The sequence below is a fragment of the Pleurodeles waltl genome, chromosome 11, assembly GCF_031143425.1.
Source record: "Pleurodeles waltl isolate 20211129_DDA chromosome 11, aPleWal1.hap1.20221129, whole genome shotgun sequence".
NCBI lineage: Eukaryota > Metazoa > Chordata > Amphibia > Caudata > Salamandridae > Pleurodeles > Pleurodeles waltl.
This window is the reverse complement of record NC_090450.1, coordinates 477,063,341-477,084,030: the sequence shown is the minus strand read 5'-3', so window position 1 is coordinate 477,084,030 and position 20,690 is coordinate 477,063,341. Positions and strand designations below refer to the sequence as shown.

At 42.2% G+C, this 20,690-nt stretch overlaps 1 protein-coding gene across 7 annotated transcripts in view; it reads left to right on the top strand.

Annotated features, from left to right (window-relative positions):
* LOC138265795 (nuclear body protein SP140-like protein) overlaps positions 1 to 20,690 on the top strand; it is a 637,415-nt gene that overhangs the window by 281,803 nt on the left and 334,922 nt on the right. For all 7 annotated transcript variants that reach the window (XM_069213830.1, XM_069213831.1, XM_069213828.1 and 4 more), the window contains one exon: positions 4,244 to 4,378. In XM_069213830.1, coding sequence (XP_069069931.1) covers positions 4,244 to 4,378 — 135 coding nt within the window. The remainder of the gene's footprint in view (positions 1 to 4,243; positions 4,379 to 20,690) is intronic.

Below are 20,690 nucleotides of genomic sequence, written 5' to 3'. Positions count from 1 at the left end.
GAATTATCCCTTATTAATGAAATGTAGTAGCGTTCTAGCAGCTTAGGCTGATAGAGTTAGCTGTAGCAGAGCAGCTTAGGCTGAACTAGGAGACATGCAAAGCTCCTGCGATACCACTTAGGTTACACAGTACTTATACACAAGTAAATACAATACTCAGTGTTACCAAAAATAAAGGTATTTATTTGGGTGACACAATACCAAAAATATCTTAGAGACAATAATCCTTCTGGAGGTAAGTGTATACACAATATATACACTAGACACCAAAATTAGACAAGTAAATAGTCATAGAATGCAATGCAAACAATAGGAAATATTATAGAATGCAATGGGAGAAAATAGGTCTACGGGCAACACAAACCATATACTAAGAAAGTGGAAGGCGAATCACAAATTCCCCCCTAGACAAGTGTAGTGTGTGCAGAATCGCTGGGAGAGTAAGAATACAGTAAATATAAGTAAATTGCCCCACCCCAGAGCCCAGAAAAGCAGGAGTAAAGTACTGCAAGTTTCCTTAAGACACCCTACACCTCATGATTGGGATTATGCAGTAACCAAACAAGTCTGCAAACTACAAATGCTGGATTCCTGGACCTGAAGACCTGCAAAGGAAGGGGACCAAGTTCAAAGGTCGAAAGAAGTTCCAGGAAGGACAGGAGCCCCTGCCAACCCAGAAAAGGGTGCGAAAGAAGAGTCCACGGTTAGTCGAAGACTGCAGAAATGCACCCTAGGTAGATGCCAGTGGGTTCCTGCGTGATGTAAAGGATGTCCTACAACGTGAAGAAGGATGTAGATGTGATTTCCTGTTGGAGGTCGCCAACAAGCCTTGGTTATGACAAAAGTGTGTTTTGCATCAAAATGGCGCTTACTGGACACAGGAGGGACCTGGGGGCCTCAACTCTGTATGAGGAGGAAGGGGGGACTCTCAGCACTTTAGAGAGCCCTCAGGATGCCAGGCAGCACCCACAGGAGTTCCAGGACATGGGGACAAAGAAGGTGCAAAATGTGGTTGGTGCAGCACAACAAAGGAAGGTTCCACGCTGCCGGAGAACAACTCAGCGAGTTGAGCATCGCAGCATAGAGTGCTGGGGACCTGGGCCAGGCTGTGCACAAAGGAATTTTGTAAGTAGTGCACAGAGGCCTCAGGAGGTGAAGAAGATGCACTACACAGGGGTACAGTCGCTCTCAGGGAAGGCAAGGTCTTACCTCCTCCAAATTGCATCAGCAGGACCTCAGGCCTGTCTATGTCGAAGGGGTCCAACCTCTGTGTCCTTAGGAGCACGCTCATCGCTGTGAGAGTAGTCCAAGGGTACCGGTTGTCATCTTAGAAGGTGCCTGCTGGAGCAGGGGAGTGACTCTGTCATCCCACTGGAAATTTCTTCAGTCCTTCTGGTGCAGGATGAAGACAGGGAGTCCTCAGAGTGTGCACACCATGGAAACTGTTGCAGTTGCTGGCTGGAGCTGAAGTTTCAGAGGAAAAGTATCCCTTGTGGATACTGTGTTGCTGTTACAGCGGTTCCTGGAGTAGGCTGCGGTTGATCTGAGGTCAGATGATGATGAAGTAGTTGCAGAGGATTCCTGAAGGAAACTTTCAAGCAGAATCTGAAGAGAACCCATAGGAGAGACCCTAAATAGCCCTGAGATGGGGATTGGTACCTTATCAGGTATGGACCTATCAGGAGGGGTCTCTGACGTCACCTGCTGGCACTGGCCACTCAGAGCCCTCCAAAGTGCAAAGCAAGACAGCTGAAGTCTGGGACACATTTGCGGAGCTCTGGGCACCAGGACAGGTGAGTGGTCACTCCACTTGGCTTTGTCCATTTTCGCACCAGAGCAGGAGACAAGGTGTCCCTGAACTGGTGTAGACTGGCTTATGCAAGAAGGGCACCATCTGTGCCCTTCAAAGCATTTCCAGAGGCTGGGGGAGGCTACCCCTCCCCAGCCTGTAACACCTATTTCCAAAGGGAGAGGGTGTAACACCCTGCTCTCAGAGGAAATGCTTTGTTCTGCCTTCATGGGGCTAGGCTGCCCAGACCCTGTCTGTGAGGTGGCAGCAGCTGTAGCTGCAGTACAAGCCTCAGAGAGCTGGTTTGGCAGTACTGGGGGTCCATGGTGGGGCACCCAGCATGAATGGAATTGGCTCCCCAATACCATATTTGGAATTGGGGGACAATTCCATGATCTTAGACATGTTACATGGCCATTTTCGGAGTTACCATTGTGAAGCTACATATAGGTATTGACCTATATATAGTGCATGCATGTAATGGCGTCCCAGCACTCACAAAGTCCCGGGAAATGGCCCTGAACTATGTGGGGGTACCTTTGCTATTGCAAGGGTGCCCTCACACTTGGTAACTTTGCACCTAACCTTCAGCAAGTGAAGGTTAGACATATAGGTGACTTATAAGTTACTTAAGTGCAGTGAAAATGGCTGTGAAATAACATGTGTGTTATTTCATGCAGGCTGCAATGGCAGGCCTGTGCAAGGGTTTGTCTGAGCTCCCTATGGGAGGCAAAATAAATGCTTCAGCCCATATGGATCTCCTGGAACCCTAATGCCCTGGGTACCTAGGTACCATATACTAGGGACTTATAAGGGGAGTCCATTGTGCCAATTGAAAAATGAAGTCACTAGCCTACAGTGACAGATTTAAAAGCAGAGAGAGCATAAGCACTGAGGTTCTGATTAGCAGTGCCTCAGTGACACAGTCAAGCACTATACAGACACACACATTAGGCCATAAACTATGAGCACTGGGATCCAAACCAGCAGGATCCCAGTGAGACAGGCAAAAACATACTGACATACAGGTAAAAATGGGGTTAAGATGCCAAGGAAGATGGTACTTTCCTACACAGTATCAAAACCGTTACTCTGGACCATTATTAGGGTTTGTGAAAGCCGTAATAAGTTATTCAACGGAAATTCTTAAGGAGCAGAACTCAGAGTTCCTTGACTGGTTAGTAACACTACGTCTGATATGACACCACCTTCTGCAGTGTTGAAGTTTTACCCAAGAGTGTTCTGCATTCTAGGACTTCTTGTATTACGAGAATAGGCTTTAACATGACTGCAAGCAGGAGTCAGGACTGAATAAAGGTGTCACGAATGGCATGGAACCCTTGGCACTGTGATGCTTGTTTTGGGTCTCACTGATATAAGTTGTTACACACCTGGACATATAAGAGTGATAAAGCAAATTAATCCGACAAATGATTAGTAGTCTGTTAGAACTGCGAATATAGTTTATCTTTTGGTCTTGACGTGTTCTTATTTTGTTTAAATATAAATGCAAAGTTGTTTTCAGGAGCCTGCCTCCGTTGTTGCTGAATGCCAAGAACTGCGAATACTAAGCTGACTGGTCTTGATTCCACTTCATGCCCCCTTCTTCTGACAGCCTGCGATTTCTATCTCTTTATCTAACTCTTGCATATTTTTTTATCCACGATTCCTTGCTTTGTTACTGTTTTGTATCTTTCTCTTCATCCTTCTTTCTCCTTTTCTTCCTTTCTGTCTTAAATGTAATGATCAAAAATAAGTCTTGGACACATAAAGGAGTGCCACTGCCCACCACCTGCTACCACCTCCCCAAATTAAGTAGTGGTTGTGACTGAAGAACTAAAAGCTAGTTGTGAAAAATCTGTAATTAACAGTGCACGAAAATACCAGATAAAGGGCCAGATGTATCAAGGGGTTTTACCCATTCCGTGTCTATGGGAAAATGTGTTCGTACATATGGCCCAAAATGTTTTTTTAAATGTGCTAAATTGTAGTAAGAGGTCGCATTACATAATGGATGCCCGGTATATGTCCAGAAGGTCCATATTGATGCCAGAGTTTCAGGATAATCTCTTAACACGAAAACCAGCTCTGTTTAGATTCATTGTACAATAATTTGCCTTATCTGGGATATTCTTTATTCCTGACACGGATCGGCCCTCTGAATGTTTCTTGGAAACCACTGTTGTGTGTAATTCTATTTTTTTTTTCATCTACATTGTTATAACAGTTTTATTTAAACGGAAGCAGATAAAACTTTTTAATTTTATTAAACTGAATATTGTCATTAAAGAACCAAATGGAATTTGAGTAATTTCTGAAGCAGTCAAACAGACGTCTTGCAATGTGCTTGTTTTTAGCTTGTCAGTTGATCTGGTCTGTGGTTGAGATGGTGTAAAAATGGTGTGAGCTTTTCTACCTGTCCACTGATCACAAATATGTTTTTTTGTATTGTAGTACGGAGTAAGCCAAGGATAGGGGATAAAATAAGGAAGTGCTGCTCGCCATCAGGTGTGAACTTTTCATCTCCAGAGCTCCCAGTCACCTGCGGCAAAAAACAAGGAATCTTGCACAAGAATAAACTAACAAGCGGTACATTTCCATTTAATCAGGGGTCTTTTGAGGGAGGGTGATGGGGAATGGGAAGTTCTTATACTATCAGACTTAATAGACAGGTGAAGGGAGGATTAGGTGTAAATGGTAAATGAAAATCAGTTGTTATGCTGTCATCTCTAAGAATATGTGCTACCTCTTCATGCTCCGCATACGCGCTCTTAAAGATAGGCAAGTAAGTTTACTGTTGTGGGCGCGTCCTACCTTAAATTTGTTTTGATAAACGTAAGGGTAAACAATCATCTACCCTCATGAGGTCAAGTGAACCTTAGGACTCAGATAGGTGTTAGTGTTTGGCTGTGAACAAAACGAAGTCAACAATAAACAGAACCAAACAATACCATCATTAATCAACATTAGAGTCAGTAACATATTTAAAAACACTATGGCATATTTGGACATGAATCAGCAGACCAGTTTAGTAAAGTTCAAACGTTTATTACCCTTTAGATTAACAATGCTAAGATCATGTAAACCAAGTGCAAAACCAAATTATAAAGATACATGAAAAACACAGGTTGACCGAACCTTCTAAAGAATCTCAGCTTGGATGGAATATGAATTATTAGGCACCCAATAATCACCATATATAATAACATCAATATCAGATGCACAGTTGAGATTAAATACATTTAGTTAACACAGATGTATTATTCACAATCAGTTATTTTGCACAGCCAACTTCAGACTGTGACATTCTTACTATTACCCTAATTAGATTAAGCATGTTGGACTTCTTGCAAAAAGAAAAAGGAGACAAAAACGAATTTGAAAAACATCTATCTATGGCGCTAGCAAAAATAGTGGTTGGGTTTCTAGAAGAGAAAAACATGTAAACCTGCAGGAAAGACAAATGCAAACTATGTTATTCCTCTCCTTAATGGGTTCAGCAGGCAGCGAAGTCTTCTTCAGTGGAGCATCTTTTGGTCATCTTCAGTGGACAGTGACATATAGCGAAACAGTTCATTAATATTTGGCCTTAATGCATCTGAACTGTAAGTGGCACATAGCACATTATTTCAATAGCAGAAATAAAAGCACCTCTGAACATAGCAAAAGGCAAAGCAAAATCTCTCTTAGTCTGAGCTTGAGTAAGAAAGAATTAGTCAGAGCTGACATCACCTAAACATTGTTGTATTAAGATCCCAGAAAATAACTAGTTACTTTACCATTGGTCAAACTATGGGGTTGTTAGGAAAGAACAAATTAAAACTAAAGCACGTTTTTCATGTTGCATTCTTGTGTTCTTTTTTCATCTTTGTTTCAGCTCCTTTCACCATTTTTTGGTTGCAGAAATAAAATGTTTCAAACTACATAAAACTACTGGAAGCCATTGTTTTCTGTGGAACACTATCTGACAGGAACTAAACAAAATGTTATAAAAGTTACAACACAAGAACATTCCTCTCGGTCATTAGATCGTCACACAGGATGTTTAAGAAAGAACAGAATACCTTCCACTGCCATCAGCATTTTCTAAGCATCACATTATTTCCTTCTGAATTAGCTTAATATAGGCCTTTTCAAACACACAGCCAAATGTAGGTATGTCCTGAATTGCGACTCGTAAATTGCAAGTCAGAGCGACTCGCAAATTTGCGAGTCGCAATTCAGGATGCAGGATGGTGTCCCTGACACCATCTGCAACTCGCAAGGGGGTCGCAAAGGCCCACCTCATTAATATTATTGAGGTGGGTCGCAATTTGCGACCCCTTTGCAACTCACAGCACTCACACGGGATGGTGGCCTGCTGGAGACAGCAGACCACCATGTCTGTGACTGCTTTTAAATAAAGCAGTTTTTTTTTTGTAATGCAGCCCGTTTTCCTTAAAGGAAAACAAGATGCATTACAAAATGAAAAAATTAAACGTTTCAGTTTCATTTTTTTCAGAGCAGAAAAAATGTTTTCTAGGCCATTCTCAAAGGGGAAGGGGTCCCATGGGGACCCCTTCCCTTTTGCGAATGGGTTACCACCAGTGTGACACTGGTGGTAACTGCGATTGCTTTGCGACCGCGTTCGTGGTCACAAAGCAATGCAGCATCGCGCTGCGACTCGCAAATAGGAAGGGGAACACCCCTTCCTATTTGCAACTCGCAGTCCCGTTTTGTGAGTCGGTAACCAGGTTACTGACTCGTAAAACAGGAATTGGACATCGTGATGTGGGTTTTGCACGTCGCAAACAGCGAAATTCGCTGTTTGCGACGTTCAAAACCTTTGCTACATCTGGCCCCAAATGTTGAACTATTGAAAATTGATAGGAAAAAAATGGCATTTGTGACAACGTTTTCATTTGTTACCTCTCATCACGATGGCGGATTCACTAAAGCTATACACCATTGAATCTGCTAGACCCTTCTGGTTACGGGGATATATAGGGTTTTGGGGTTTTTCAAGAACTTGAGGTACCCAGAGCCAATAACTAAGCTGCATCTTGCAATAGTTTTTCATAGTGTACCGGGTATAGAGCAATTCATATGGTAAAATATAAATTGTGAAAAGTAGTTATCAAGAATACCTATGTATTTCCGGAATGGGCACAAGATATGGAGTTTAGAAGCAGGGGTTATTTGCATTCCCCCGAATTTGTGAGTACCAATACTAGCATATGACTTAAAGGGTATTTCTTAAAATTAATTCTTTCTTACACATTGTCTTACGTTTTGAAGGTGCAAATACCGAGAAATACAACTGGTAATAACATTTGTTCTACTATTCTGTGTTCCCCTAATTCTCCCAATAAAAATGGTACCTCACTTGTGTGGGTAGGCCTAGTGCCCGCAACAGGAAACGTCCCGAAACACGGAACGGATACATCTTATTTTTCCGTGAAAACTGACCTGTTTTTTGCAAAGTGGGCAGCTGTGGCTTTTGGACCCTACCTCAGTCACTACATAGGGGAACCTAGCAGACTTTTACATTTATGAACACTAGACACCTAGAGGACTCCAGGGTGGGGTGACTTGTGTGGCTCACCCCATACTGTTTACCCAGAATCCCTTGCAAACCTCAAACTTGGACCAAAAAAACAAATTTTCCTCACATTTCTGTGATGGAAAGTTCTGGAATCTGCACAGAGCCATAGACCTCCTTCCACCCAGCACTCGCCTAATTCTTCTGATGGAAAATGTACCTCACTTGTGTGGGCAGGTCTAATGGCGTGCAACAGGAAACGGTCCAAAACGCAACATGGATACATCAAATATTTATATGCAAAACTGACCCGTTTTTTGCATAGTAGGTAGCTGTGGTTTTTGGGCCCTATTTCAGCTGGCACCTACGGAAACCCAGTATATTTTTTAAAACTAGACACCTAGGGGAATACAGAATGGGGTGACTTGTGTGGTTCTCGCCAGGTTGTTTTTCCCATAATCCTTTGCAAACCTCAAACTTTGACAAAAAAACACATTTTCCTCACATTTCTGTGCTGGAAAGTTCTAGAATCTGCACAGAGCCACAACCCTTCTTCCACCCAGCATTCTCCTAAGTCTTTTGGTGAAAATGGTCTCTCACTTGTATGTGTAGGCCGAGTTCCTACAACAGGAAACAGCCTAGAACGCAACATGGATACATCAAATTTTTCTATGCAAAACAGACACTTTTTTTGCAAAGTGGATAGCTGTAGTTTTTGGGCTCCTCAGCAGGCACGTAGGGAAACCTAGCAAACCTGTACATTTTTAAAAACTAGATACCTAGGGAAATCCAGGAAGGCGTGACTTGCCTGGATCCTATGAGGTTTACCCACAATGCCCTGCAAACCTCAAACTATGCCTGATATCACATATTTTCTTTAAATTTTTGTGATGGAAACTTCTGGAGTCTGCAGGAGTCCACAAAATTCTTACTACCCAGCATTGCTCCACTGGTGCCGATCAAAATGCTGCACCTAGTGCTGCAACAGGAAAGGAGGCAGAAACCTCCCTGGGGATGCCCCACCGATGCAAAAAAAAGTGTCTAGTGGGCTTCCCCTCCACCCCTGGGGCAGATGCAGATGGGGTAATTATCGCCATCTGCACCCCCAGGGTGGCAGAAAGACTGTTTTCCTTTTTTGGAGGGGGTGGGGGTATGACCATGCCCATACAGGTCAGCCCCCACCCCTACAAATAAAAAAAAAAAGTGATGCCTGGTGTATAGTGGGCTTTCTGCCCCCCAATCCCTGAAGGGGCAAATAGACTGTTTCCCTTTTTAGAGGGGGCATGGCCATGTCCATGCTGAGCAGCGTCCACCCCCTACAAATGTAAAAATGAAAAAGTAATCCCTGATGTCTAGTGGTTTTCTGCCTCATACCCCTTAGGGGGCAGATTAGAACTAAAAATAGAGCCAATCCGCCCCCTGGGGAGACAGAAAATGCCCAAAATAATGCCCCAGTAATAGGGAAGAGGCTACTCCCCAACGCGCTGGAACTTCGACGAGGCGGAGGAGGAGGTGGGCAGCAGCTGTGTGCTGCATTCGAACAGGGCAGGAGCCCTTTAAATACACGTAAGCGCTCCCACTCCGCGGGACGCGCTGGAACTTCGACGAGGCAGAGGAGGAGGTGGGCAGCAGCTGTGTGCTGCATTCGAACAGGGCAGGAGCCCTTTAAATACACGTAAGCGCTCCCGCTCCGCGGGACGCGCCCGGGCCAAGGGCGGGCCCGTCCTTGCCCGTCATTGCCAGGAAGAGGCAGGGCAGGGCCACCCCCCTGACATTTACTTTAAACTGTGGTCCCAGATAACCACTTTCTATTTGACTGCCCGAAGGACAAACTCAAGCCTATTTACACTGTGGTGGGGTAGCTTTCCCCCAAAGCTCTAGGCCTCTACCTAGTTAGTGGTCAATTTCCAATATTAACCTGCCTTTGCTCGCCCCGCTGTGATTTTACTTGATTCTCCCACTAAATCCAAGACCCCTGGTTCTTAGCAAAATGGGTCGACGACGCGGGGGGGGGTTGGACGGGAAATTGCACTCTAACCAAACCCTGGACGGCTTTTTACAAAAGGCCGTTGGGGAACTTGAAAGAGAAATAGAACTAGTGCAACGTCGTCTTGCTGTCCCTCCTTCTGCATCCATTAGCTCAGCCCATGATAGCCCAGTCTCACAGCCCCACCCGCGACTAGAGCTCCAGTCTGCCCCGATTATCCATTCCCCTTCTCCGTCCAAAATTTTTCAAGAGATCCAAGATGATACTCCAATTGCACCTGCCATTTGTGCCGCACCAACTTCATTGGCCCAGTGTCCCCCTATAGAAGGTTCCCTTACTTTAACTGAATCTAATACCAAAGGGAAAAGGAAGCGTAGGGAACCTGTCCTCAAAAATAAACGATCTAGAACCTTGAGTCCCTCCAATCTGGCCCAATCTTCTATTAATGAAATGGCATCAATCTCCTTACACAATACCAATAACTCCCATGCAAACGAGTTTATTAGGGATCTCATAAGAGATGAGCTCTCTAAACTACTTCTTCCTATCTCCAACCGTCTCCAAAGAATTGAGGACAAACTTGAAAGTCTTACGAGCAGTCAGCTACCAACAATTTCTTTACCTGTAGAAATTCATCCTAATCATGACTCTACTGTTGCCATTAGTCACACAGGCCAAATTCCCAAAACTTTTCCTCCTACTCTAAATTACGTCTGGCCTAGTTCTGCTAAAACCCCCAGCATCCTGACGAACAAACCCCATATGGCCTTAGCTCCCTTATTAAAAGGAACCGCCTCATGGAACAATCCAGCAACTAATTCAGGAGACGGCCCCCCCTTTAGGGAATCCTCACAGCCAGCATACCAGAAGAAGAATAAGAGTTGGGACTCTCAAGAACCCAAAGTGCTTCATTTACCACCTGAATCATGTCCTTATGTTCTTATTATATCAAATGTTCCTGAACTCAAACCTTATTTTTCCGAATCCTTCACCGAACTCAAAAATAAGGTTATCCACTGGTTGCATGTGAATGCGGGGTTTGCTTTTTCCATGTCATCTTCAATACTGATGGTGAGAAGGGTAGGGTGGGTGGGCCCTCTAGCGAAGATCGGTTTTGGGGATTGTATCGTCATTAATTTTAATTCTCCCGATCTAGTCCAACGACTTTCTCTAAATGCCAACAGACTTTACCCTACAACTGGCAAAACTTCTCTTTGCAGGTTACAAGTGTTCTATCCTCCTTCTATGTCGTCCTGGAGTACTCAATCACCACCATTACACGGGGCCGGCTCGGCCACTCACACACTGCCTACCCCTGTAATTGGTTCTAGACGTCCTCTATCCTCCCTCTCCGAGGCAGACTGACTAGGAGATGCCTTTCAGGATGCGGTTTTGTCTAACTGCGAAGCTGAGTCCATTTGCCCTATTGGTCTTAACATCTCGGCCGATTTTGTTGTCCCGGGTTCACCCAATAGTTTAATATGCCAAGCATCTGAGGAATGCATTTCTAATCAGTCAAACGCTCCCTATACCTTGGGTCACATCTGCATGGCCAACCCATCAAATCCTAACACTATTGAGGATATACCCAGCGAGGTTTTAAAGACTCAGAGTGAGAAACCTTCTGATCTTAATCCACCCGAGGGAAGCACCATGGTCCTTGACAGTCCCTCCCCTAGTATTCCATATGCCCAGAATAGAGTTGGGTCCTCATGCCCAGAGGATCTCGATAAGGTACTCAGCTGGAATATAGCTGGATTGGAAAGCAAATTACACAGCCCAGGTTGGGGTAACCTTATTGATGATCACTTGATTTGTCTTTTTCAAGAAACATGGGCATTAGAACCCAAATACAGACTCGGTTTTAAAAGCTTCTGGGTTCCGGCCCGTAAGTCATCTTCTGGGAGACCTTCGGGAGGGTTGCTCGTGTGGCTAAATATTTCTCTCAGGTGCAATATAGAAGAATTAGACACTGGTTGCCCGGACTTGCAAGCCCTATTGTTAATGATTTCTGAAGAAAAACCCCTCCTTTTAATTAATATCTATAACAGGAATGTGAGTCCCCACTTTGAGTCTGACGTTCTGTCAAACTTGGACTATGTTCTTAAAAGTAATTCCCCCTCTTTTGTTTTAATTGGTGGAGATTTTAATGTTACCTTCGAACCTAATCCTTTAGTCCAAGGAATCTGTAAAGAAGAGGATGCCCATTGGGGCATCCCCCAGTTAGTCTCCAACAAAAAACCAAGATTGAACAAATCTGCACGCTTTTTGGCTGACATCGCACTAGCTCATGGCCTCCGAGCCTGTAATGGCCGCTCACACTCGGATGCTATTTTGCGACCCACTTTTAGGCGCGGAGTACATAGCAGTCGCATTGACTACATACTTCTTGATATCCGTCTTTGGTGTTACATGGTAGATATGAGGGTAGATGAGCAGCCTGTAAGCGACCACGATCCCCTGATTCTATCAACCAGAGGTCTTTTTCCTTCGTTTATAGTGCCTCACTCTAGGTCCAACGTGTCCCAACTGGCCCTAACCAATAATAGACGCAATCTAAAATGGGAATCTGTTATCTCCTCCCCTAAACATTTAGCATCTATCTACAGTTTGCTTGCGAATCAAATGGAGTGTATGATCCGGTTAGATGAGTCCGAGGAGGGCGATAGCCTTCTTACAGCCCACACTGATCTGTTCCAATCTTTAAAACAATTTTTCACAAAAGAGACTGTTAACAACTCCAATAAAAAACACAATGCCCCTTGGTTCAATAATTCCTGCAGATCAGCACAACTAGCTCTCCTGGATGCAATTAAAGAAGGCCATGCTGCGACGCTGAGAATAGCCAGGGCCGCTTATAAGAAGGAATGCTCAAAGGCACGCAGAAGTTGGGAGGAGGCCAGATGGGCCACTATCCTGGTTTCAGCCTCATCTAATAATACTTCCAAGTTTTGGAAACTAATAGCTGATAATGACAGTGACTCTCCAGCCGCGCCTGGCTCTACAATCCTCTCAGCAACTTGGGTAGAGCATTTTGGGCAACTTTATGGAGGTCCACCAGATGTTTCTCTGTGGCCCCCCAATGATTCATCAAACCAAGAGATCATTCCAATTTCTTTTTCTCTTTCCGAAACTAGAGCTGCAATAGACTCCCTGAAATGGGGGAAGGCTCCTGGCCCAGATAAAATTCCAGGTGATCTATATAAATCTAGACCTGATATATGGGCTCCCTACCTCAATTTTATCTGCAATACTATTGCAGCAGGCGCTCCAGTTCCATCTACTTGGAAAGGGGCAGAAATTGTACCGATCTTCAAAAAAGGAAATCCAAACATTCCGGCTAACTACCGTCCAATTAGTCTCCTCGATAACTTCCAAAAAATTTACGCGAAACATCTTCTGTCCCACCTTGAGGAATGGATTATTGAGTCTGAAGCCCTTTCTGATTTACAAGCGGGCTTCAGACCCGCTGTGAGCACAGTTGACCAAGCTCTAAGATTTATGTCAATAAAATGGAAGAATGTTGACCTGGGGGGGGGCAACCTTTACGTGGTCTTTATAGACCTAAGAGCTGCATTTGACCTGATCCCCAGGAATCTGCTGTGGTCAACATTATTAAACATGGGAGTGCCATTTGGCCTCCTGAAACTCATAGCCCAGTTGCACCAAAATGCCTTTGCCCAAATCAGGTGTGGACAAGGGGGCGAGCTGACTGACCCTGTAGCTATCAAAAAAGGAGTTAGACAAGGTTGTGTTTTGGCACCTACTCTTTTTCTGCTCTACATCAATAATTGCATCCACTACCTAGAGAACTGCATAAATGATTCTCCAAAACTAGGTGGGAAAAAAATCCCCTGCCTGCTTTATGCAGATGATACGATCCTACTATCAAAATCACCAATGGGAATTCAACACCTAATTAACCAGTTCTGTGCTTACTGTAGTGATTATGGTTTAGATGTAAATATTAAGAAAACTAAATTTATGATATTCACTACCTCTAAAAAACGACTGCGTACTAATATTGAGATGAATTCGACCCCATTGGAGAAAGTTGAAGAGTTTGATTATTTGGGTTTCAGATTATCTACATCGGGCAAATGGAAGGCAGCCATTGACAAGGGGGCTCTGATCATAAGCCAAAGAGGTGGGGCCTTAGTCCGCAGATCTAGAAAGGCACCGAGCCCCCCTCTGAACATTCTTGCGGAGATTTATAATGTTCAAATCAGAGCAGCAGCCCTATATGGAGCGGAACTTTGGGGGTCCCACAAAAACCTGGACATTCTGCAAACTAAGGAAAATATCTTCCTTAGGCAGGTGTCCAGGCTAGGTACGGGCACTCCAATGACCCCTTTAAGGCTTGACCTTGGTTTAAATGGCATTAAAACTATAGCGGCCTTAAGACCCCTTTCCTACTGGATTCGTCTATGGAAATCTGCTGAACTAGAACCATATAGGCTGGCTATAAGAGAGTTGATAGCCGCCCCTAAGGCATTGGAGAGAATCCCTTGGCTGAAAGAGATGAAAACTGCCTGGGACAAAATGGGTCTTCCCCATTATTGGAATCACCCAGATCAAATCCCTGACAAGGCTAGGAGATTTGTTACGAACAGATATTGGGAGAAAGTTAACGAAGATTCCCTGCACCAAAAGAGGGCGGGTAGGTTAACTATGGATTTTCTCCAAATTAAGCATGAACCCTGGGCTGAGATTTTCCTGAACCTCCCTATCCCTCCGTATGCCCGTGCTCTATACCTGCAGTTAAGATATGGCACATTGCCTACCAATGGTTTCACGGCCCATTGGCCATCTAACATCGCTACAAATGATAGGTGTATCTTCTGTCAACTTTGCAAAGAAACATCAGAGCATGTATTATTCTTCTGCCCTTTGTACAAGACACCAAGAAAGAGGTGGATTATTCCCCTCTGTAAAAACATGTCATTTCAGGACAGAGTAACAGCCATTAGAATCGGTACGCATGATTCTTCTCCCAGGGTTGCCATTCCAGTTACCAAATATTTATCGGAGGCCTGGTACATCCGTCGCAAGTTCATAGCACCCAAAGGTTCCTGAGCCATTTCTATACTTGTTTTCAGAAGGATTTTAATCTTCTTTTTTTATCCTTTTTGTATTGTTTTTAGTTGGAAATTTCCATTATGAATTTGTTGCCTTCCCTATGACTACCAAGACTGCACAAGCCCATATAGCCTTCTCATATAGTTATCCTGTTGTTTTCTTTGATTGGTACTCTGATAATGTCGTCTTTTAGTCCAATCAGACTATCTTCTGTCTTTTTTGTCTTTTGGTTGTGCATACTGGTCCTCCAGACAAAAAAGTCTTATATTTCAGTTTTTAGCTCTGTCCCCTTTTTTACTATATTTATTCATGTTTTATTTTATTGTATTTATATATTTGATGAAATGCTTTGTTTTGTTATTCTTATTGTTACACTGTTTTGATGTCTATTGGTTTTACATTGTTACCATGTTTTTATTACATCCCTTTTTAAGTATGATTGTTATTATCATTTTAAATGGACTAGATTTCTAGACCGAATGAACTTAATAAATAAATACTCCCCAACAAATTTATATGGGTATATCCCTACCTAAACATAAGACCAATCTGGCAGAAAATGGCCAAAGTGCTTTTTCATTTAAGAGGAGTGGCCCTTGCCTAAGGGGCTGCTCGCTGCTCCCAAAAAAATATCCCTGTTGCCTAGTGGGATGGATACTTGCTTGGGGATCAGATACACTTGAGAAAGGTACCATCGCAAAAAGAAGATTTTCTCTTCTTTCCAACAATACCTTTCCCGTGAACTTTGGTTCTATCAGGGCTGGGATAGCCCCACGATCATCAAAGCAGAGGAAGTGAAATTAGCTCTTTTGGCTGTTTTCACTTTGACTTTCACTGCAATGATGTCAGCGAGCCATGCGCCCTTATCCTCATTGCAGTGAAAGAAAGCGAATGCCTCGGGCAGCTTGGGGAGGTCTTCCCCAGCTGCCGAAGTGAAAAAAATGAAATCCCTCTGTTTTTTGTAGCAGAGGAATTTTGTGGTCATATGATGAGGATGGAATGGTGCCATTCTAAGCACATGACCAACGGTGCTCATGACGGACCATTCCATCATGACCACTGAAGTGGTTAAAGAAGACATATTTTTCTCTTGCTTTTAAAAATAACACCTGAAAAATAGTAAAGCACATTTACATATGTATTTGCATCATGCTTAAACAAACATTTGTATATAATCAGAATTCATTGCCTTTAGAGGGAAACACTTTCCCAGTAAGATTCTTTTGTGTTGAACAGTTCCCCCCATTTGCTGAAAACCATGCACTTCTTGCATTGCTATGGAAGCATCAGTAGGAGGCTGAAAAATAGACTCAATAGTCAATAGCATTATAGTGAGGCATAAATAGTTTGTTGGGCTGATCCAAGATGTGAATGACACTGTCACAAAGCAGTGGTTGTAGGAGGTTGGCACAAACAATCAAATGCCATAAGGTGGATAAACAACAGCCCACTCCCCTGTTTTGTACCTAAGTGATAGGCTTTACTGGATCTAAAAAGATAGTTTTGTTCTTGTTTCAACAACAGCAGCCTAAAAACTGCTTTAGTTTGGCAGGAAAGGCAGAAAAATTACACTAGTGTGGCCACAGTAAGGCAAAGGCGACAGTAAAAGATGGGCTTGGATAAATGCCACACAAATAAAAAGAACATTAAAAAGGCCGAAAAGTTTTAAAAAAGGGGAGAAGAAGGGAGGTGCTAATGAAAGGCAACACATTTAGGAGGAAAAATAACAAATTTGCCGATCCCCATCTTTAAAATTTACAAAAAACACTGCGTCTCCTAGATAACTTTACATTAAGATTCCAGTCATCAATCTGATATAGATCTGGGAGTATTGAGTGAAAAATACTGCATTAAGGATGTATAGTAGAGGGTTGGTATGCAGCATAATGAACAGAAGATTTGTTCATTAATTTTACAACACATCACATCTTTCATCTGCAGTCACAATCCTATCATGTACTAAAATTACAGATATTTGTTCTAATACTGAAAGTGTTCAAAGGTCTTGAAAGAATGTACGGAACAACCTGATACTAATTTTTAAATGCCACCTCCGGCTAACAAACCTTGATCAACCTGAAAACCCATACCCTGCATCTACCACCTGCATTGGACAGCTGTATCTCCCACAATCTAGTATCAATTGTCTTCTGAAGCCTACCTAGCAGGCCAAGAGACACTCAGCCACACCAAACTGGAGGGCTGATTCCTGTCTGGTTCTGTAACTCTTAACCAAACTCAAGATAGCATTAGAGCATCCCTCCCATTAGTAAGTAAATGTCCAAACCCCTTACTTTAATTATCACATTTAGTTCTCTAGTTGTAAAGCCTCACCGGACCCTACTCCATGCTCCTGTCCCAGTTGGACTTTCTCCCACTTCCTCAATAAACTGGAGGCAGATTCCCCATGCCATAAAAATACTTCTTTCTCATAGAAGTCTTTCTCAGTTCGGCCTAATAATGTCATTTTTTCTAAGCAATTTATCAAGGCCTTGCACTGGTGTACAGTCACAAAAACGAGACCAGTCTTGATTACCTACTTATTTTCCAGTGCAAAACTTGTTTTGTGCTAGAAAGTTCACTGAAAGTAATGCTGCTTTTTGTTTCTTTGAATGAAGGTGGCGACCCATAGATGGTACATCGGCATTCCCATGCTACCAGCCATAGTTCTTGACTCAAAGCCCTTTATATTAACTACAGTAGACAGAGTTTTTGTGGCAAAAATTAATTACAACTCATGTTTGACGCAAATTAGAAAAAATGTTTTTATTTCTTCAAACTAGGTACGCGTGCTTTGTACAGCATATATACAAACTTGGAAAACGTTTGAAAGTCAGTTTATTCTTTGTGTTTAATAGTGGAAGGATACAGTTCTTGTGCAAAACATATGCTAGTCTTCAAGCACACTTCTTTGCACTATGGCACAAATGTGTGCACTGTAGACAGCCTGATTGCCAGCGCTTGGGAAGAGAGCAATGCCATATGTTTGAACATATATTGGCCCTATCATGATGGCCTTTGATGGCTGAGGACAGAGCCAAACACCTGTTTTTCCTCACTTAAAGTAAGTAAACTGAATTAATTTAACCCTGTACTTCTCCGAGTGAGTTCTTTACTTTTAGATGGTACTGCTCAGAAAAAGTGAGCAAGGTTTGCCTTTGTCTGTTTCTGACATATGTTGTCTCAATAATAAAAACTGACTTGGAGAAATATTAGATTGCATCAGTTCACTTTACATGCTGCATGTACATAAAAAACAGTCAGCTCTGTGCTAAGCTTGCTAAGTCCATCCTGATACAGACCATGGTTCGGTCCTTCTCTTTCTCTTTTATGCTACTTTGCTTGCTGTGCTGCATTGCGTGACTTATAAGTAAATCTGATCCTTAATTATTCTTCCACTTCAGTTTTTGTTAGATCTAATTTTTTGATTTTATTGCGCTAGTGCAGTCCATTCATATACCAATTTATATTTTGTCTTTTTTAGTCCAGCATTATTATTGCAACAGTTTGTAATGCATCACGTTATACAAACGTCTTCAGGATCTAGAACAATCATACATGTCACAAAAATCTGCACTAGTAGCTCTATAAATAAATGAAATTGACAAGAATGTTAACATTTTAAAAACATTTGAAGATCTTTTTACATTATTTCCATGCCCATTCTCAAGCCCTCTGGTGCTTGAGTGATATTTGGGAAGCGTATTTGATGCATTCAAAATTAGCTTTCCTTTCTTCTATGCTCTGTCAAAAATTCTTTGTGCTTGGAGTCTGTTTTAAAATTTGCTATGAATATTGCTTCTACTACTCTTGGTTGTTTCTGTTACTTCAGAAACCTGCAAGTACTTTACTATCTGCACACTACATGTCTAGACAAGAATCACGTATGGTCAGGGGGAAAAACATGGGATACGCAATGTTCCTCAAACAGGCATTCAATATATAGGTATTATTGATACTAAACAATTTGGATGATAATCTCACTATCTCTCTTTTTTTTTGGTGAATGGAACAAGAAGTCCTCCCATTCCTGTGCTTTCAAGCCATCCTTAGTGCCCTGTAATTAACCCTGTCCCCCACCTGTCTTCTCCATCCATTACCTTTTTTCCTTTATGCAAGGGGGTTCTTAACCTGAAGCAGGCCCTCTCTCCATAAAGACAACTGGGTCCTGTCGCATAAGCAGACTTGAGGCTGTGACAGTGACAATGCAAGCCACACAAAATAGCCAAACTGGACAACAAAGGGCATATCCTCACATGCTCTGCATCTCATTGTCCGCAGTTACTAGGTGATTCATTTTACTTTCATAGAATTTGCGCAGTATCTTAATAATCATTTCAGAATCATAATATATTTAAGTGGAATTTAACTCCGGCACAAGCTCAGTCCTCTGGGATTTTATCCATCTTACTCTGTGGCCAGACCATGCTCCCTCCAAATAGAGTGTTGTGCTAGTACTAAAATGAATAATGCTTGCTTATTATGAAGAATCTGTATTTCCTGAAGTAAATCAACTTTTGAAGGAAATCAAAAGATACAGTTTCCTAAGGTGAGCCAAGGCAGAGATCTCTGTAAAGAAATCAAACATGGAGAAAATCTGAAAAGTTCAGAACTTATACCTTACTCCTAATGTGTTGATGAAACTTCCCAACCATTTTTTATTCACTGTAACAAGAGTCCGGAATTTCTCAGTGGGATTGTTGTTTGATTGCTATTGAAGAGTATAGTGAGGAGGAGGCAAATATTGTTGATTATGTTATGTTAAGTGAGGATGTGTTGTGTTATGCTGTGTTATTTTATTTTATGTTACGTTTATATATGAAAACTCTCACCACTGTTCTGGGCCCGGCTCATACACTCAGATAGAGTAAATCCTTTGAAACAGAATATAATAATGTCACAAAACACATTAACAGGAAAACCTCAGATAGGGGAAAAATGAGAGATAAAGCCAGTTGGATGACTGCCACACTGAAGCTGAAGCTATTGGGTACGGATCTAACCTTTTCCATTGTTTCCTGGAGAAGATTGGTTCTGCTCGATGGGGTAAGGATTTAATAAGGCTCTAGCCTCAAAGGTTGTATTTCTTGCTTTATCATTACATACATGACCACTGGCAACAATACCGTGGCAGCAAAATCCACCCCTTTGAGATTTCAGTACAAGTGGCAAACCTACTCAAGCAAATTGTATCAGATACCGTACTTGTGTGCCGGTGTGGGCGTGTGACCTCCTAAATTATGCTTAGTTGATACGTTATAGGGCAGTGATGTCTCGTACCCTCAGATATGGACTCAAATCTTTTCACTCAGACAAGAGTAATAAGATCATTAAACCAAACAATGCGAACTAATAGCGATAAACAACAACAATATTCAATAAAGAGTCAGTAATTTACACTCACCATGACCTATGTTGTCATGAATCACCACACCAATTTAGTAAAGTTTAAACATTTATTGCCCTTACATTGACAATGCTAAAGTCATGTAAATGATACGCAAAACTAAATGATAGCAATACAGAAACAACACAGGGTGTCCAAAACGTCTGAAGAATCTTAGTCTAATACGTAGAATCACCAGTAAGCACTCCAAAAGAATCATACAGAATAGCAGTATAATTATTTGAGAAACAGCAGCAGATTTCATTAGTTGTGCAGTTGAATCAATCATAGTCAATTAATAAACTTTCAATTCAGTTATTGAGTTGGACATCCTGACTACCAAATTCTAATTCAAAAAGCATGTGTGGGGCTGGGCTTTGTCACATGCAAAACATTAAAAATAAGACAGAAATGAATTTGGAAAACATCTAACTATGGTGCTAACAAAAATTGCGGTTGGATTTCTAAGGGAAAACCTGCAAAGAAAAATAAATGCCCATTGGTTATACCTCTCCTAAGTAAAGCAGCAGTTAGCAGAGTTTTCATGAGCAGAGCACCGGAACAGCAGGTGATCAGCATCAGGAACATGGAAAGGGCAACAGTTCAGTAATGGTGGGCCTAATGTTTCTGAACTCTTAAATCATAAGTCATGTATAACATTACAACTGCATCTGAACATAGCTGGAGAATTCCAAACAGAACTGAAATTGCATCACCTAAACTTTGCCTAATCAAAGTCACAAAAATCACTACCTAGGCTTCTATTGGACAAGACTATGAGATGTGATAGCAAGCAACCAATTGGATTAAGTTTCTTCTTCAGTTGTATTTTTATTCAATCCTTGTTCAAGATAGGGCCATATTGACGCTCCTCTCCGGTCAGCAGTTTCCGCAGAATAATAACACTGTAGAAAACAGCACAGAGCAT